Below are 20,122 nucleotides of genomic sequence, written 5' to 3' on the forward strand. Positions count from 1 at the left end.
TGCTGAAATGGAGAGAGCGCCCCAAGGTCATAGAAACTCTGGGAAGGGTCATTTGAACAAATAACATGGAATCATTAATTCAATAGAGTCACCTGAATGCTGAAAGAAAACCACAGAAACTATTATATAGTTACTCTAAGTTTAAAAAATCATATTCTCAAAATTATTGCTTGGTATCACTAGCTGCCCTGGATGGCACTGATGGCCTGAATCCTGGAGAAGCCTGGCCTGCTCCTCTTCCTTGCCTTCAGTAAGTGACTAGGACAGCAAAATTCATCTGCAAGGGATGGACCTGACATTCTGTTGTTGGCTACTAAGAAGGAAGAAAAGGCAGCTTGTGCAAGTCACCCAAAGGAAGAAGTCCTGCCTACATCCTCTTTCATCCAGGGCCTAAAAGTGGCTACCAGTCCACTGTTCATTATGAAAACTCAGAAAACAGTCGGAACTGGGGCTCTCAGAGAGCTAGGTCGCTGTCCTGGCCTAGAAGTGCTTCCTGCCACACTTGCTTGCACTAGTATCTGACATTGTTGGTTGTGTCATTTGATCCAGGTTCAGATTTTCTTACGTGGAGCCTAGCTCTGAATTTACAGGCTTTTTAATAGTTTTATCCAATATCTGAAAATGTTTTCAGGAAAAAAGTTACTGTAATAATCTGATATGGGCCTTGTCCTACTATGTTAAAGGCCTTTTAGCACAAGGAAGACTGTTTCAAATATGATAGCAACCAAGAAAATGCTTATAGTGGTTCATCCCCAGAAATTACACAAAGATCTTTCATGAGATTAAAGGGAAAAATAAAAAAGAATGTAGCACCTTGTCAAATAAAATATATAGGCTACTCCTACAATTAGCAAGAAGTTACAAACATCCTAAAATCTTACAAGTCACCTGCAGGGTTAACTATGACTGCCTTCACATGATGGATGCAGAACAGATCCAGGAAATGCATACCTCACCGACAGACACAAAGATAAAGTGGTCACGTGAGACTAAAACCTAGGCATGCCAGATCCAAATGGAGATAGTCTTTCCCAGGAATGATCTTAACTCAAAGATGAAGCAGTCAATTAAATGTTTATAAGATACAAGATGAAACACATAAGGACACAGAACCATGCTAAGGCCAATCAATCTACTGCAGCTCAACCAAAGACTCTGGTGTTTTGGTATAGCAGGTCTAACTGGTTCTGTTTATCAAGATCTCTGAGCTGAAATTTCTTTCCTTTTGAGGGTAGGGATTTTGAGACAGGGTTCCTCTGTGCAGTCCTGGCTGTCCTGAAATTTTCTCTGTAGACCTCAGACTGAGAACTCCACCTGCTTCTGTTTCCCAAGTGCTGGAAATGAAAGCATATACCACCAGCTCCCAGCTGAACTTGATTTATTTTGGGTTTTGTTTTTGTTTTCCAGACAGGGTTTCTCTGTGCAGTTCTGGCTGCCTAGGAACTGGCTCTATATACCAGGCTGGCCTTAAAGTCACAGAGATCTGCCTGTGTCCGCCTTCCAAGTGCTGGAATTAAGGAGTGTGCTGCCACCACGTAGCCTGAAATTTATTTTTTAAGTAGTTAAGAGTTTGAATTAGACTCTTCCTACAAAAGAAAAGCCACAATGATACTATCTTGCAGAGAACACTCACCCACAGAAATAAACTTGGGATGAATCTCGTTCACATATGACCAGTGAATACTCCCTGAGTGCTGGATGTCAAGAGACAGACTCTAAAGCAGAGCTGACGACTGAGGGTAGGCTGGCTTGAAGTGCTCACTTGTCACACACCCTTCTAATTTGTGTCCTATTTAAGCAGAAAGTTTAGCTCCTTAAATGACAAGGGAAAATGGACGGAGTCACATTCCCTTAACTGAGACTCTTAGGGTCAGAAGGTTCTCAGGGTTAGAAACTTCCAATTATAACAAATACACATCCTAGGAGCACCTGAACCATAACTGTTCGTTGTTTTTACAATAAAATGGGAAAACTTACACAAAGTACACTAAATTAAAAAGTGTAGCTTCAGATCAGTCTAAGTCAGGTGTGATCACAAAATGAATTCTTGTGTCACAGTACATGAATTATTAGGTTTTCAGATCTTTTACATTTAGAGTTGAAAAGATCATAAATCCAATTACTGTAGAAGGTTTCGTAAAATTAGTATTCTAGATTTTAAAAACGTAAGAAAATATATGGTAGGGCTGGAGAGATGGCTCAGAGCCTAAGAGCACTTGCAGCGCTTCCAGAGGTCCTGAGTTCAATTCCCAGCAACCACCTAGTGGCTCACAACCATCTGTCATGAGATCTGGTGCCCTCTTCTGGCATGGAAGCATATGTGCAAGAGGAACATTGTATGCAAAATAAATATTTAAAAAAAGAAAAATATATGGTTATTTTCCTTTCAAAACACCAAAGTCTTTGGTTGAGTTGCAGTAGATTGCTCTTAGCCATGATTCTATGTCTTTTTTTACTGCCCCTATTGTTTAGTTTCAAGCTTCATTCCAGGCTCACTCTCCCCCTTTCCAAACCCCACCCAGATGTTTGGTTAGGACCCCACCCCTCAGAAAGCCCACCAAGGGTCAGCTCCTTCTGGGAGCCGCTCTAGATGAACCCTGCAGGGCATTTAAGACCCAATCATTAGGCCTGTCACAGGCTCTCTCTCTCCCCTGCCTTCCCAGAGTCACCCAGGAAATGCTTTGCTCTGTTTATTAAACCTGGATTTATTAATTCAGCTGAATTTGGCTTATTGCATTGGAGGAACCCCCAAACTGGAGATTTTTCAAAATATTTATCCCTTATTTGTTTCATCTAGTACTTCCTATCCATTTAACTGACTGCTTCATCATCTCCCAGGTAAGATAGCCTGGAAAGAACTGTCTCCTTTTGGGTCTGGCACGCTGTCACATTTTATTTTATTTTTTTTTATTAAAGTCTAGAATACTAATTGTTACAAAACCATCTACAATAATTGGATCTATAGCATTTACCAAGAGATCTGCTTCCTCTACACGGTAAATGCAAGACACTGAAGAGTACTGAACATCAAGCTCCTAATCATACATTTGCCTATGTGGCCAATGGCACAGCAAAGCCAGGATGCTAACAAGGCACAACCTGAGACACCAAAATGAGGACAGGAGGTAGTAAACAGGCACTTGAACAATGATATTTTTAAGAGATCCAGGCAAATAAGCAAGAAAAACACCAAGCACTCAGCAATGACTAATCTGATCAACAGTGGGAAACCACGCAAACCATGTTTAACTGTCTGCTCCAAGATGAAATGAGTCTCCCTCGGGATTCCGTTTTACCTTCTCACATTGGGTTAAACCAACACCCGGACTGTGTAAGGGCTCTGACAGACATTCAAGTTTGCAGTCACATGACTCCCACCCTTAAGCTCCAGGGGCCTCACAGGAATGTTAAACCAATCCCCCTTTCTATCTTCATCAACTTGATTTACCTCAATGCCTCAGTTGGTCTTAAGAGCCAGTACACAGCACCCAACAGCCACTACTAATGCCCGAGTCACCACACAGCCTCATCTTTATAAATTAAAGACAAAACAGAGACAAGCCCTGCAGGAGTATGCAGGGAAAACAATCCTTCCATGCTTTCTTAAACCTAACACACATTTGTGATCAATTAAGCATCTGTGGGAACCACACACTCGGCTCTAAACTTCAGATCTGAAGTGATGCTGGGGATGAAACCAGTAGACCAAGGCAGTGAGCCGCACCCCTGCTACTGAAGATGCCTCCAAAGGCTGCCCACTCTCACATGAAAGTTTCAGATATGTTTCGGCTTTTCTAAAATTTTACTTATAAGCAAACACTCGAGTATTTCTTCACCTCAACTCACCTAACACCTCTCAAGCATTTGAAATACAGCAAACAAAGGGAAACACTGGGTCAAGCACAGATGTGAAGAAACTGGACTGGAAAGTTCCAAAAGCCAAGGGATTCAGGGCCAATGCTACAACATGCTGCTCTCAGACCCGTGCTCCATTGTGACAGGAGACTGTCCTCCCACTGTAAGATACCTTCTAAAACAAACTGGGGCCAACAGTCGGCTAGACGTGCCTTGCAGGCATAACATCTTGAATTCAATCCCCAGACCTGGGCAAGGTGGCAGAGAAGATGGAAGGGTTTTGAGGTATTACTACAAATGAGTGCATTTATAACATATAATACAATTATGTGTTACAAATTTAAAAAGTATGCAACCTGTGTGAGTCTGACAGAGGTAAGTTATACCTCAGCACTCAGCAAACACAGATGTAAATTTAAGTTAATAAACCCATCAGTGGTTAAGGGTGTGCACCACTCCTGCAGAAGGGCTCAGTTAGATTCCCAGCACCAATATTGAGCAGCTCAAAAACACCTGTGTGACTCCAACTCCAGGTGATCCAATGCCTCTAGCTTCTTTTTCTTCTTTTTTTTTTCGAGACAGGGTTTCTCTGTGTCGCTTTGTTGCCTGCCCTGGAGCTAGCTCTTGTAGAACAGGCTGGCCTCGAACTCACAGAAGTCCTCTTGCCTGGGATTAAAGGTGTACACCACCACCGCCTGGCAACTCTAGCGTCTATTGGCACTAGCAATCACACACACATGCTTACAGAGATCCACACACATATATTTTTTTTATTAAAAAAAAAAAAATGTTTCGCCGGGCGATGGTGGCGCACGCCTTTAATCCCAGCAGTCGGGAGGCAGAGGCAGGCGGATCTCTGTGAGTTCGAGACCAGCCTGGTCTACAGAGCTAGTTCCAGGACAGGCTCCAAAGCCACAGAGAAACCCTGTCTTGAAAAACCAAAAAAAAAAAAAAAAAAAAAAGTTTCTTCGAGACAGGGTTTCTCTGTGTATAACATAGCACTGGCTGTGCTGGAACTCACTCTATATACCAGGCTGGCCTTAAACTCTCAGAATTCCACCTGCTCTTAGATTTCATAAAAGAAAACACCTGATAATTATCTCCATAGTAATTCCCTGCAAGTTGTAGAGTCAACAAAGGGTTTTCTCCCACTTTGGAGGCTCTGCTGTTTCCTTTGCCTGCAGAAGGATTGTACTTCATGTAACACCATTTTCCAATTCCGATTATTTATTAAGCTAATAAAGTCTTTCTCAATTTCAGGTCTTAGTTTTTATGTTGGATAACTTTTACATGAGGTGAAAGACAGGTTAGTTTCAGCCTTCTCCATGTCAGATATGTAGACTTGGCAGCACCTCTTATCTTATAAATCAAGAAGCACTCTTTCTCCAGTGTCTATGTTCTAGCATCTTTGTTGGAAACATGGTGGCTGTGGTTGGCCTCTGGGCCAGCACCACCCTGTTGCTCTTCCTATGGTTCTGGGTTATACTTCAAGTCAGGTATTACAGAACCTCCCCACAATTGCTCTTTCTGCTCAGGGTTGCTTTAGTTACTTAGGATACTTCGTGCTTCCACATAAGTTTAAAGATTATTTTAGAAAAAAAAAGATTATTTTAGTTCTATCAAAAATGTCAATGAAAGGTGATGAGAGTGATACCATTTCCAGACTGCTGTTAGGAAGGCAGCTATTATATAGTATTGATTTTAAAATTTCATAAGCATGGGAGGTCTTCTGTCTTCTTTAGTGTTTTTTATGTACTTTTTGCATATTTATTTTTATTTGTGTGTTTCTGTGTACACTTGGGTGCCCACGGAGATCAAAAGAGGATGTCAGATTCCGAGGAGCTAGAGTTATAGGAGGTTATAAGCCTCCTGATGCTGGTGCTGGAAACTGAACCCAGGTCCTCTAGAAGAGATTTATGTGTTCTTAAAGGAGCCATTCCTCCAGCCTTGTGCAGTGTTTTTAAAATCTCCATTGTCAAAGTCTTACTGTCTTGCTTCTTTGACTAGGTTTATTCTTGGCAAGGAGAGAGAGAGAGAGACAGAGACAGAGAGACACAGAGAGAGAGAGAGAGAGAGAGAGAGAGAGAGAGAGAGAGAGAGAGAGAGAGAGAGAGAGAGAGAGAGAGAAAGGGTTTCATTGTTATTTGGGCACTAGGGACTGAACACACAGCCTGCATGTGTTAGTCTGTGATTTTTTTATTTTACATTTTTGAAAAATGTATATGAGTTTTCCTACATATGTCTGTGTACCACATGCTAGCTAGTGTCTATGGAGGAGGAGGGTGTCAGATCCCCTGCAACTGAAGTAACAGATGGTCCTGAACCACCATGTTGATGCTGGGAACCAAACCTGGGACCTCTGCAAGAGCAAGCGCTTTTAACAGCTGAGCCCCTCTGCTTAAACTTTTCTTAAGTTGGCCCTACAAGGGACCTATTCTTGCTACCTTTATGAGTGAAATTTGAGCTTCTCATTTTCAAACATAAGCCATGTACCAAGAATATATTTGATACTTTAAATATGAAGTGATATCTTCACTTTAGCAGACTGCACCATCTCCAGGATCTTGTGCGGGTCTCAGACATACATGTAGTATATGTACATACATTCAGGTTAAACATTCACATACATGCACACATACATGATAAAATAAGAAAATCTTAGTATTATTTTTTAAATCCTAACAAAGAAAAACTGTTGAAGCAGTTTCTTTAATCATAGATGAATAAGGCTCAAAACCAATAACAAAAGAAATCACAAAAACTGCAGGCTCAGCCAGGAAAATGCTTTGCAAACATGAGGATCCAAATTCAGTTCTTGGAACCCATGTAAATAAAACTATGCATTGTGGTATTTGCACAATCCCAGCATCAGGGAGGCAGAAGTTGGAGCTTACTGGTCATCCAGCCTAGTTTAGCTGGCAGGTTTGAGGTTCATAAAAGGACTTTCTTGGCCATGCAGTGGTAGCATACAACCTTTAATCCCAGCACTCTGGAGGCAGAGGCAGGCAGATCTCCAAGTTCTAGGCCAGCCTGGTCTACAGAGAAAGTTCCAGGATAGCCAAGACTACACAGACCGTTCTAAAGAAACAAAGTGGATAACATCTGAGTTGGTGTCGTCTGGCTTGTACATACATGTGAACAAACATACACAAGCTATATACCTGCTCATGAATGAACAGTGGGTCAGTGAAATTAGAGCTGAAATTTAAAAATTCATAGAAGCACATGTAGCACAAATCATAAAAAACCCAGAGACAGAAATCGATATTCAACCCTAAAACCAGAAAAGCAAGGCAACCAAACACTAGAGAAACCTTACCTCTACCAAGGCTGGGTGGGTGGCCACAGACTAAGCCTCTCTCTCCTCTCATTTATATTCCCTCTAGTGCTATGATTAAAGGCGTGTGACTCCTTAGGACGGAGTTAAAGTTGTGAGCCGCCACCACCTGGATTTTTTTCTGCACTGATCTTATATAGACCAGGATAGCCTTGAACTGACAGAGATCCATCTGCCTCTGTCTCCCAAATTCTGGGATTTATGGTGTGTGTCACCATTACCTGACCTCTAGTGATTTTAGCTTTGCCTCTGATCTTAGGCAAGATTTGTTTATTAAAATACAAGCAATATACCACTATAATGAAAACACTACTTATCTGCATCTCTGGGATGCCATGAAGGCAGTTCTATGAAGGTATGTCCAGCTACGAAGCCTCACATAACTATCAAGAGACAGCTGTATGTTCCGGGAGAGGCTTCAAAGCCACAGAGAAACCTTGTCTTGAAAAACCAAAAAAAAAAAAAAAAAAAAATTAGGACATTAGGGGCTGGAGAGATGGCTCAGCAGTTAAGAGCATTGCCTGCTCTTCCAAAGGTCCTGAGTTCAATTCCCAGCAACCACATGGTGGCTCACAACCATCTGTAATGAGGTCTGGTGCCCTCTTCTGGCCTGTAGGCATACACACAGGCAGAACATTATATACATAATAAATAAATAAATATTTAAAAAAAAGAAAATTGGGACATTACATCAGGTAACAATGAAGTCCTGGGAATTATTAGGGAATACGTTGAATAACATAATAAATATTTAAAAAAAGAAAATTGGGACATTACATCAGGTAACAATGAAGTTCTGGGAATTATTAGGGAATACGTTGAATAAGGTGTATTCCAAAAGCTGGGGAATCTTGGGAAGAAATGGATAAATAAACATGATCTCACTAAAATGTCATTCAGTTTGCCTAACACAGGGATGCTAATTTAATTCTCTCATATTGTTCTTGAGTAATAAAAGACATGACAATGCACATATATAAACAAACACTTCATAATATAAAAGGCTGCCAGTTCTGGTGGCTCAGGCATGTAATCTCAGCTATTTGGGGGGCTGAGGCAAGAGGATCACAAGCTCAATATCTGCTCCATGCTACAGAGTGAATTTAGAACCAGCCTGGGCAACTTGTCAGCCATCATGTAGGTCGTGGGAATCAAATACAGATCCTCTGAGAGAGCAACAAATACTCTAAACTGTCAAACCATCGCTCCAGCCCCTGGAAGGATTTCTTTAATGTGATTTGTTTATGAAAATTGTGTGTTTGCAGCTGTCAGACAGAATGGTTTATAAGCATCTGTTAAGGTCCTATGTTCTGTGGTGCAGTTTTAACGCCGAAGTTTTTTTTTTGTTCTTGATTTGGGGAGTTGGAAGAGGGGATCTGGATGACCACATTCACTGATGACGGTGAACAATTAAAATCACCCATTAGCCAGGTGGTGGGGATGCACACCTTTAATACCAGCACTCGGGAGACAGAGGCAGGTGAATCTCTGTGAGTCCAAGGCTAGCCTAGTCTACAGAGTTCCAGGACAGCCAGGACTGTTTTACAGAGAAACCCTGTGTCAAAAAACAAAACAATCACCCATTATAATTTTTCTTTTTAATTTAATAGACAGTGTTCAGGCTACATGAATGCCTGCATGCATGCCAGAAGAGGGCACCAGATTTCATTAGAGATGGTTGTGAGCCACCATATGTTTTCTGGGCATTGAACTCAAGACCTCTGGAAGCCAATGCTCTTAACCATTGAGCCATTTCTTCAATCCCCCATTATTGAAGCACGATTAATAGACACTCAAGAGACAGAAGTTTAGGTTCAACCTGAAGATCAGAAAAGCAAAGCAGCCAATCACTGGCTCTTATTCTCGACCTCAGTCTGAAATGGCGATCCTGCCTCCGGAATGAGACAGTGTCTGTGAGTTGTCTCTCCTGTCTTATATTCCTCTCTAGAGCTGGGAATAAAGGTGTGCACTGCCTGGTTTCTACGGCAAACCAGTGTGGCTACTGGGATTAAAGCCTGGTCTGTGAGGATGACCAGAGGGGCTGTTCTACTCTCTGATCTTCAGGTAAGTTTTATTTATTAAAATACAAATGAGGGGCTGGAGAGATGGCTCAGTGGTTAAGAGCACTGGTTGCTCTTCCAGAGGTCCTGAGTTCAATTCCCAGCAACCACATGGTGGCTCACAGCCATCTATAATGAGAGCTGGCGCCCTCTTCTGGCATGCATACATGGAAGAAGAATGTTGTATACATAATAAATAAATACATACATAAATAAATATATCTATTAAAAATAAATAAATAAGTAAGTAAGTAAATAAATAAATAAATAAAATACAAATGAAATGCCACTATACCCTTGCCTGTGATAAGTTGTGTCAAGCTGAAGTTAAAGTTAACTAGAACTAGGGTCATCTTCCACTTTCAATCTGTGTGTCTTTGCTCGCCGTCGTATGTGCCTCTTGTACACTGTAAGGATTTGTCACTTTGAACTGGTTTAATTAAGTGCTGATTGGACAGTGGCCAGGCAGGAAATATAGGCAGGGAGACCAAACTAAGAATTATGAGAAGAGGAAGGGCAGAGTCAGAGAATCACACGCAAACGCAGAGAAGCAAGATGAGAATGCCACACTTAGAAAAGGTATCAAGCTGCCAGGTGGTGGTGGCACACGCCTTTAATTCCCACACTTGGAGACAGAGGCAGGCAGATCTCTGTGAGCTTAAGGCCAGACTGGTCTACAAGAGCTAGTTCCAGGACAGGCTCTAAAGCTACAGAGAAACCCTGTCTCAAAAAACAAACAAACAAAAATCTTTATTGGGGGGCTGGAGAGATGGCTCAGTGGTTAAGAGCACTGCCTACTCTTCCAAAGGTCCTGAGTTCAATTCCCAGCAACCACATGGTGGCTCACAACCATCTGTATTTAGATCCGGAGCCCTCTTCTGGCCTATAGGCATACATGCAGACAGAATACTGAGAATACTGTACACATAATAAATAAATAAATCTTTAAAAAAAGAAAAGGTACCAAGCCATGTGGCTAAACATAGATAAGAACTATGGGTTAATTTAAGTGTAAGAGTTAGCTAGTAACAAGCCTGAACTGCTGCTTAAGCATTTATTATTATTATTATTATTATTATTGTTGTTGTTGTTGTTGTTGTTGTTGTTGTTGTTGTTGTTTGTTTTTCAAGACAGGGTTTCTCTGTAGCTTTGGAGCTGGTCCTGGAGCTAGTTCTTGCAGACTAGGCTGGCCTTGAACTCACAGAGATTCGCATGCCTCTGCCTCCCGAGTGCTGGGATTAAAGGCGTGCGCCACCACTGCCTGGCACTACTTGAGCATTTATAAGTAATATTAAGTCTCTGAGTCATTTATTTGGGAAGTAGCCACTGAGTATTTGAGAACAGGTGGGCGGGACAAGAATCTTCTTATTACAAGCGCTGGTGAAGTATATTTCTTATAACCATACTGCCTTTCATGTATGTTGTGGGATATTTGTACAGTGTGTGAAGATACATTGCTGTGACTGGTTTAATAAAGAGACAAACGGCCAGGAGATCTGGGCAGGGGGAGTAGGAGACAAATCTCGGTGCATGGGAGACACAGAAGCAGGATGGGTGGCACATGACAGAACACTGATTAATTAATAGGTTAAGATAGAAGAGCTTGTTAGGAAGAAGCCTAAGCCTAAGCTACAGGTCAGGATTTCATAATAAATAAGAAGTCTCCATGTCATTATTTGAGAGCTGGCTGGGAGAACAAAAAAGTCTCATTACACATGTAAATAACCATTCTGTCCCTCATGAACACCTTACCACAGTGTCTGGAACGGGTGCTGTCCACTTCCCACTGCTAGTCTCACCAGACCTTTTAGAGTGTTCCTGGGGTCTCACTGGCCAAAGCAAACTGAACAAAAATAACCAACCTTTCCCAACTAACCTGAATTTCCAACACATTAAGAAAGGCTTCACAAAGTCTGCATCAAGGAAATGATCTATCAGTAAATTCAAAGCACAGACGAACCGACATCTCTGTCCTTATCCCTCCTCTCTACATCCTCACTCCCACACCTTTTCTTCCCTAACAAAAGGAAAAGTATTAAATGCTGGTAACACTGACTATGAGATTTACATAGGAGTTTGGAGTCACTTTTTGGTATCATAAAAAAGTATAGATGTGTAAATGAACAAGTACATATACATGTAAGTGAGAAAAGGAAAAAAAAATTCTCAATGGCATAAATGACTGACTTACCTTGTCTCAGGATTGTAGCCTAATATGTAGAAAAATGAATCCACTCGGGCTTTAAACTCTCGAGCAGCAAATATGTCAGAAAAATGGGAGATGTTACACTTCCCTCTGGGGAAAAACAAAAGACAAAAAGTATGTTTAAATTAGTTGCTTTACAAACCAAAAATGCAGTTGGAAGGGGTGGAGGAGAGAGAAGCACATGCCTAAATCCAGAGTGTATGAAAAATACATGGGTTCCAACCTTGACTGGAAATGATTTTTGTTTAATGATTGCTTCAGTATATAACTTTGTATCACAATTACCTTTACTTCACACTTTGTGATAAAATAAAAACAATTAAACCATAAATAAGAACTGGAAGTGATGTGGGTATACCCCTCTGTATGGTATAAATGTTTTATAACCACTGGTTAATAAAGAAGATGCTTTGGCCTACAGCAGAGCAAAATATAGGTAGGCGGGAAAACTAAACTGAATGCAGGGAGAAAGAAGGCAGAGTCAGGCAGATGCCATGTAGCTAAAGAAGGAAAAGACACCAGAACCTTACCAATAAACCGGAGCCTTATGGCGATACACAGGATCATAGAATCGGGTTAATTTAAGATGTAAGAGCTAGCCAGAAATATGCCTGAGTCATTGCCCAAACAGTGTTTTAAAGCCGGGCGATGGTGGCGCACGCCTTTAATCCCAGCACTCGGGAGGCAGGGGCAGGCGGATCTCTGTGAGTTCGAGACAGAGCTTTCCCACATCAAATGTGTGCAGTATAACAAAAAGGTGGGAATATGAATAAAAAGTGTGACCTAGTAACTGACTTCATAAAATTATCAATAACTAGGAAAGTCTCCCTATACCTGAAGTTTATGTAAAATAAAAGGAAACTCAGGATGGGAGCATGGAATTCACAGTAGCATGTCTGTGGAGAACTTCAGCTAGTTAGCCTTACTTGAGAAAAGAAAAAACAATGCAGGACCTCCAAAGAGAGGGCTTTCTAGCCTAGGTTAAAGTAGAGAAATCTTTGTGAAATGACTTTCTCAGTTTCCATAAGGTGTCCCCTGCCTTCCTGTGAGCTACAGCACAGACATGTTGGGAACCTCATCTTGACTCACAACCTGTATTTTAAGTGAATGGCTGTGTACAGTTCTCACGGTGGTTTCTCTAGGTGTAGCAATCACACAGAGAACTCAGCGTAGTGCTGAGACCCTACTTGTACCCAGATCCCTTAAAGACTGGCCTAAATACCTCTTTACCCAACCAGGAAAAAAGTGAAAACATTCTTTTGACGTTTTTTTAAAATTCATTCTTTTATAAGCTGGTAAATCCATTCATTAAAAATTCTTAGTTTTTTTTTTACTGATGTGTTTAATGCAACTAATTTTTCTTCGTTCATTTCTTAAATGCATGCCAAGATTATTTTTATTTTCATTTTCACAAACTCCTTTTCTTTTAGCTTGTACTGCCCCTTACATCAGACATTTTTTTTTTTTTTGTTTTTTTTTTTTTGTTTTTCGAGACAGGGTTTCTCTGTAGCTTTGGAGCCTTTCCTGGAACTCCCTTTGTAGACCAGGCTGGCCTCGAACTTACAGAGATCCGCCTGCCTCTACCTCCCGAGTGCTGGGATTAAAGGCGTGCGCCACCACCGCCTGGCCAGACATTGTTTTAATGGGAAGTATTAACTCTCTGAGTGTAGAAGGCTTGTGTTATTTTGTTTTTCATGGTAAGCTACTAATTAATTCATAGCTATGTAATCAGATAGACATTTTGTCTTATGACTTAATATACAAGCAACTTTTCAGAATGTGACAAAGTCCATAAAAAAGAACGTGCCCTATTATCAGAGTGCAAGGTTCAGCAGTTTTACAATCTAGTGCTTAGGAAAGAAATAACTGAGGGAAGCTTAGAAAACTCACCTGAGACAACTGCCTGCCCTCCTGGAGCACGCAAGTCACTATAAACCATGCCGAAAACAGACCCTCTCTGATCTCAAATAGAAAAGTCAGCATGAAGCGGGGTGGTGGTGGTGCATGCCTTTAATCTCAGCATTTGGGAGGCAGAGGCAGGCGGATCTATCTGAGTTTGGGGCTACCTGGTCTACAGAGTGAGTTTCAGGACAGGCTCCAAAGCTACATAGAGAAATCCTGTCTTGAAAAACCAAGAAAAAGGGCCGGGCGGTGGTGGCGCACGCCTTTAATCCCAGCACTTGGGAGGCAGAGGCAGGCGGATCTCTGTGAGTTCGAGACCAGCCTGGTCTACAAGAGCTAGTTCCAGGACAGGCTCCAAAGCTACACGGAGAAACCCTGTCTCGAAAAACCACAAAAAAAAAAAAAAGAAAGAAAGAAAGAAAAAGAAAAACCAAGAAAAAAAAAGGAAAAAAAGATAAATAAAAAAAGAAAGAAATTAAAGTCAACATGAACTTCCTCCATCAATTGGTAACACATTCAATGCAACCACTAGGAAAATGCCAGCATTGTTTCACAGAAGGAAACACGAAAACACCAAGGCTCCTGTGAAAAAGCAAATTATTTTAAAAGGGAGAACTAGTCCAGACATTGGGACGCATGATAAAGCTTATAATACAGAGTCCTTCATCTGCTAGCAGAGCAATAAGGAGCTAAAAACAATGTGTGGACAAAGACAAGGACAAAGCATGCTGTGCAGCATGCACTACTGCGTGTGGATAAAGCGATAAGGATGTTCTAACTCCGCCCCAAAAGTGCAACTGCAAGACAGAGAGCTCTGCAACACATGAAACTTCTTAGGAGATCTCTACAGAGTAAATTAATCAATTTTACCCATAAATATCATGACAGCTGGTCATGGAAAAATGATGAGGTAAGTTAATTCAGGTGAACTTAATGAAAACCAGAAGCTCTGAATAATTAGTCATGGATTCTTGGGCCCTGAGCTTCAGAAAATTTACCCTAAGTTACCTTTCTAAATTATGAATTCCTAGGTAAGACAGTGGCGTGTAACCTGAACTGCCTTGGTATATTTATTTCTTGTGACTACTAGAAATAGGAGATAGACAGTGAGCAAGCTAGAAAATGGCTACCACAGCCTGGCGCACGCCTTTAATCCCAGCACTCGGGAGGCAGAGGCAGGCGGATCTCTGTGAGTTCAAGACCAGCCTGGTCTACAAGAGCTAGTTCCAGGACAGGCTCCCAAACCACAGAGAAACCCTGTCTCGAAAAACCAAAAAAAAAAAAAAAAAAAAAAAAAAAAAAAAAAAAAAAAAAAGAAAATGGCTACCACGTCAGGGCCATTGCTGACCTCTCCCAGCACACATTCCCAACCCCAGAGCAGCCACACCACACATCAGCAAAGCACCACCTTAAAGGGGAAAGCAGCACAGCCAGCAAACTACCACATGCCAGCACTCTCCCAGGCCTACATGTGCTTCCTATACCAAAGCTGTGTGAATACACAATCAACCCGCCAAGAAATGAAATGCATGTAAACTAAATATCACCAGTACATAAATAACTGCATTATAAGCTTTTCTTCCTTGAACAGTAATATTATAGACCTCACTGAGATTCAATAACCGAAAAAGAACATTAGTTAGGTCACCACATGCGAGGTCCTTTATGAGTGCTTTTCACATGCCTGCTATAGTGATGTTAAGCCAGAAGATATATGTGCAAGTCATGAGGTCACTGCCAGGTCACGTGACCCGAGCAAGTATCAAAAGGATGATTCAAAAATCAACAAGTTTGATTATGTTCTCAAAGCTATGTACCGGCAGGATTAGGCCGAAGTCACCTTGTTTCCGTCTGGCACTTTTCACTCTTATGTCACAATGTCAATCAAAAATTCTTCCCTGGGCATAAAGAAAACCCAAGCAATAATTTACTCAACATGCTGACTTCTGTAATGATGAATAAGGGTCATGAATAAGAAAGCAGACTTCTACATAAAATTGGTCAGAAACGTAAAGGTGAGGGATGGTCAAGGCCAAGGGCTCAAAACTGGATGCAACGTGGTGACACTGTTCAACACACTTCTCAACATAGTTTAGACTGAGAACAAATTCCTCTGGGGAAGGAGAAGCTAAGACACCACAACTTACAAAGCAAAGGCTGCAGAGGAATTCTGTTTTCCTTTTGACTTACGGTAACTGAAGGACAAAGCTCGCCTTTCTCTTTTATAACCAACTCTAGCATTAGCTTGAAAGAAAAATACAGACATCAGCTTCATCCCCAGAGAATCGGATGGCAGCTCAGTCAATGGCTGCACACGGCATGAGTCCATGTAACCGAGTCCTTTGATCTTCGAAAGAATGGTGCTAAGAGCCAACACTATTGCCTTTTTCTTTTTCCTTTTTTGTCCTCTGGTTTTCTTATTATACTCATTTGATCCCCTTTCATGTGCCCACGAACTGTCTTATTTGTATCCCTTCAAAACTGAATTTATCTATAGTAGTGCTGGTTTACATGTGTCGGAGAAGGACGCACTCTTTTCTGTGGGTGAACTATAAAAAGAGAAATTGGCAGGAAAGGTTGAATCTCAATCCTCAATCATCCATTACCTCTCATTCATCAAAATGTTGAAGTACCCTAACCATGGAGAAGAAAAAAATAATAAACTGAGATGACTAGGACTTTGCCATTCTACCCTGTTTTATGGTGGTAGAATAGCAAACCTTTCTGTGGTGAGCATACTACTAGTGAGAATGAGGTTATAGCCATACACTGAGCAGACTATGGGAAAAGCCAGGGTTCAACAACATTTACCAAGCTGGGCCAAATAGTGACAAAATGACTGCTTATCATCCACTCGTCAGGTCACAAAGGGACGCTTCATTTAAGCCCAATAAAGTAAAACTAGGGGCTGAAAAGATGGCTCAATGGTTAAGAGCACTAATTGCTCTTGGGACCCAGGTTCAATTCCCGGCACCCATATGGAAGTTAACAGCAATCAGTAACTCTAGTTCTAGGGGCCAACACCCTCATGCAGACAAAACACCAATACATGCAAAATAAATAAATGTCCAAAAAATAAAAACAAAACAAACAAACAAAAACCACTGAAACTAGAGATATTTCTTTAATAAGAGGTGACGGCTACACTTATTTGTGGTTATCCAATACCAAAAGGTCAGTCCTGAAACCGTAACATATAAACAACGTTATATAGACTGGGCAGGCTGTATTTATATATTTAGGAATACATATAATACATATTTGTCTGTAACAACAATTAATGCAAAAAAGAGGCCATGAATGTGAAAACAAACAAGGAAAAAAAATATATGGGCAGGCATGGAGGAAAGAAAGTGAAGTGAGATGGTGTAATATAATATTATAATTATATTATATTATAATTATAATATAATCTAAAAAAATAAATCATAAAAAAAACCTGAAGATGACGGTTTTATAGAAAATCTATTACTTTTTGGACAACTTTTAAGATAATATCACAAGAGGATTAAAAACCTAATGGTCAGAAAGGATTCTAGCCAGACACCCTGAAGAAAGTACAGCACATATTGCTACTGGAGAAGTCAAGGTACAGGGCCCATGACAGTGGTTTACGGCTTCCCACCTCCAGGAGTAGTGCAAGCCTATCTAGAGTAATCCAAGTCTATCTGTGTCTCGCTAGTATAGTGGTATATTGTTTGTATTTTGATAAATAAATCTTGCCCGAAGACCAGAGGAAAAGCTAAAGCCACTAGAGTTCCAGTAATGGTGGCACACACACCTTAATCCCAGGATTTGGGAGAATGGAGGTAGATGAATCTCTGTGAGTTCAAGGCCACCCTTGGCTACACAAGACCAATGCAAAAACAAATCCAGGTGGTACCTCTCATCTTTAATCCAAGTGCTAGGGAGTCACACGCCTTTAATCCCAGCACTGAAGGGAATATAAAATGAGAGGAGAGAGAGGCTTAGTCTGGTTAGTTTGCGATCACCCAGCCTTGGTACAGGTAAGGCTTCTCTCCTGGGTTGGCTGCTCTGCTTTTCTGGTTTTTGGCTTGAACCCCGATTTCTAGCTCTAGGTTTTTACTTTTTGTGCTACAAGCCGGTGTTATGGGAGATAAACAGTTCTTCTAAAAACTGGATAAGAATTGTTCATCAAATCTGAATAGCATTAAGAAACCTTCAAATATATTCATTTCAATTGTGTCAAAACATTTTGGACAACCAATTACACCTTACATCATATCCTAAACTAGAACCTCAAGTCCTTTAAAATCATGACCTCAACCAGTGAGGAGATAGAAAAGGCAAAAGGCAAATGAGGACAAATGCTAAATTAGTCAGCTGTCCTCCATTATCAACCGAGTCAACTTCCACCATCATGCTTTGCTCAGCATGTAGGCTTGATTTAAGCTCGGGAATCCACACAAAGAACATACAAAGGCTTATGGGAATCTGGGGTTTATAAACCACCACATTCTCAAAATGAAGTAAGAGCTCTGTAGAAAGTCAAGTTTAACATACCCACCCCTTCCCTGTGGCAGGATCCCCATTGCCTGCCTGTTTTTACATATTTATTACAAGAGAACAATTTTAGATTTTTAAATAATCAAAAAACAAAAGGACAAAATCACTAACAAGTAAAATGTAAATAAAACTCTTACTTTCATTTTTAAAAAAGCTCAACTGGACCACAGCCAATGCATTTATTTATGTGTTGTCTCTGAATTGGTCCAAAATGGCTCAGATGAACAGTTGAGACAAAGGCCATTATGACATGTATCTGAGACCCAATGTTTGCAGAAACAGTGCTATACAAATGCCGCCACTCTTCTGCCCAAGTAACTGGCTCTATCTTTGCAAGCTTTGCATGAGACACCCCAGGCATGGTGGCTGAACAGGTGACAGGTGAGGACTAGGCAACTATGGTTGCATCTCAGTTTAAGTAGCTCAGCTAAAAGCCGGGCGGTGGTGGCGCACGCCTTTAATCCCAGCACTCGGGAGGCAGAGGCAGGCGAATCTCTGTGAGTTCGAGACCAGCCTGGTCTACAGAGCTAGTTCCAGGACAGGCTCCAAAGCCACAGAGAAACCCTGTCTCGAAAAACCAAAAAAAAAAAAAAAAAAAAAAAAAAAAAAAAAAAGTAGCTCAGCTAAAGTCAGCAAATCTCAAAGGCTTTTATTGTACCCATATTCTTTAACAGAGATTAAGGGTTTTGTTACTATTTGGCAAAACCTTATTATTTATGATTTACAGAGAGGTATGATGTCATTTAAGTGGTGGAGTGATATTTCACATGTATTTTAATAACTAGAGCTTGCCTGAAGTTCAAAGTAAAAGAGCCTCACAGGCTAGCTTTACAGACCAGGCAACAATAACACACACCTTCAATCCCAGTACCCACACTAGTTTGCCACAGAAACCAGGCGATCGTGGTGCACACCTTTAATCCCAGTCCTAGAGAAGAATATAAGACAGGAGGAGACAGCTCTCAGACACAGTCTCTTTCTGAGATTCCTGGAGGCAGGATCGCCATTTCAGACTGAGGCAGAGGTAAGCGCCAGTGGATGCCAGTTTTGCTTTTCTAACCTTCAGGTTGAATCCCAATTTGTCTCTGGGTTTTTATTAATCATGCTACAAAGAGGCTTCAAATCAGCCAGACATAGAGACACAATGTGTACAGGTGGTGAAACCTGGCACCGTGCTCTGGAGAGAGCACAAAGTACACAGCAGAAGTGCACACTTGCTTTAAGGCAAACCTGTCTGGCATCACAGCAGGGAATGATGCCCTTCTGTTTCAGACTGCATCTTCAATATATTCCCCACTCTTCAGCGTGCTCTTTAGTAAAAACATTGAGAAATAAGAAAAACTGGAAGAAGAGCTATAAAAAAAATTCTGTAAATTCTTAGGATTTCTATAATTAACATGCTGGCATGCTTATCTTTTTTCCCCCTCCCTCCATCTTTTCTAGCAGTAGGGCTTGATCTTTACAAAGTTAACTGCAGATATTCAGACTTTTTCACCCTAAAAATTTTAGCAAATAATACTAGGATAATAACTTCCCAGAAAGACACACTAATTTAGACAGTATAAAAACGAATCAGAAGAAAGATACAGGGAGAGCCACAGTGGGGTTGGCAGAGAGCCCAGAAACCTCTGGAACCTCAGCAACCCCAGCAAACCACTGTTAGTTCCGATAAAAAACAATGACTGCCAAAGCAGATCAGAGCCAAGTCAGCTCCCACCCTCCAGCCTCTCCTCACCTCAGGGCAGCAGCATGGTACGTGTCGACATAATCAGAAATGAAGAGCTCTCGGTTCTTGATGACTGGATCTGTGATGACAAGTTCCCTTCCAGAGTCTACAAGCAAAAGAAAAGAAGTCAGTTAACTAAATAAGAAGATATTAAAGTAAAGTTCCCAAAACAAGAAAAAAATTTTTGCAAAACTTTTTATCAAGTTTACCTCCTATTAAAGACAAATACCAAAACATAGTTATGATCAAAATACAGCCACTAGGAAATGGGATATGTAGTAAGAATAGCAGAATACAATGTACAGCTGTAAGAACTGACCAACTGTTCACAAAGTCCTTCTGTGTACTGAGCCTTAAAAAGCACAATGAAAATGAAAGAGAAGTGCACTGCCACATCCCAACAATGTGGCAACTAATTTTTGAGACAGAACAACTTTGTTTTGTTTGTCTGTAGCCTTGGACCCTGTCCTGGAACTAGCTCTCGTGGACTATGCTGACCTTGAACCCAC

At 41.0% G+C, this 20,122-nt stretch overlaps 1 protein-coding gene across 10 annotated transcripts in view; it reads right to left on the reverse strand.

Annotated features, from left to right (window-relative positions):
* Rere (arginine-glutamic acid dipeptide repeats) overlaps window positions 1–20,122 on the reverse strand; it is a 372,816-nt gene that overhangs the window by 158,678 nt on the left and 194,016 nt on the right. For all 10 annotated transcript variants that reach the window (XM_057783759.1, XM_057783758.1, XM_057783750.1 and 7 more), the window contains 2 exons: window positions 19,623–19,719; window positions 11,444–11,548 (listed from right to left, as the gene is read on the reverse strand). In XM_057783759.1, coding sequence (XP_057639742.1) covers window positions 11,444–11,548; window positions 19,623–19,719 — 202 coding nt within the window. The remainder of the gene's footprint in view (window positions 1–11,443; window positions 11,549–19,622; window positions 19,720–20,122) is intronic.

Source organism: Chionomys nivalis, chromosome 11 (assembly GCF_950005125.1).
Source record: "Chionomys nivalis chromosome 11, mChiNiv1.1, whole genome shotgun sequence".
NCBI classification, from domain to species: domain Eukaryota; kingdom Metazoa; phylum Chordata; class Mammalia; order Rodentia; family Cricetidae; genus Chionomys; species Chionomys nivalis.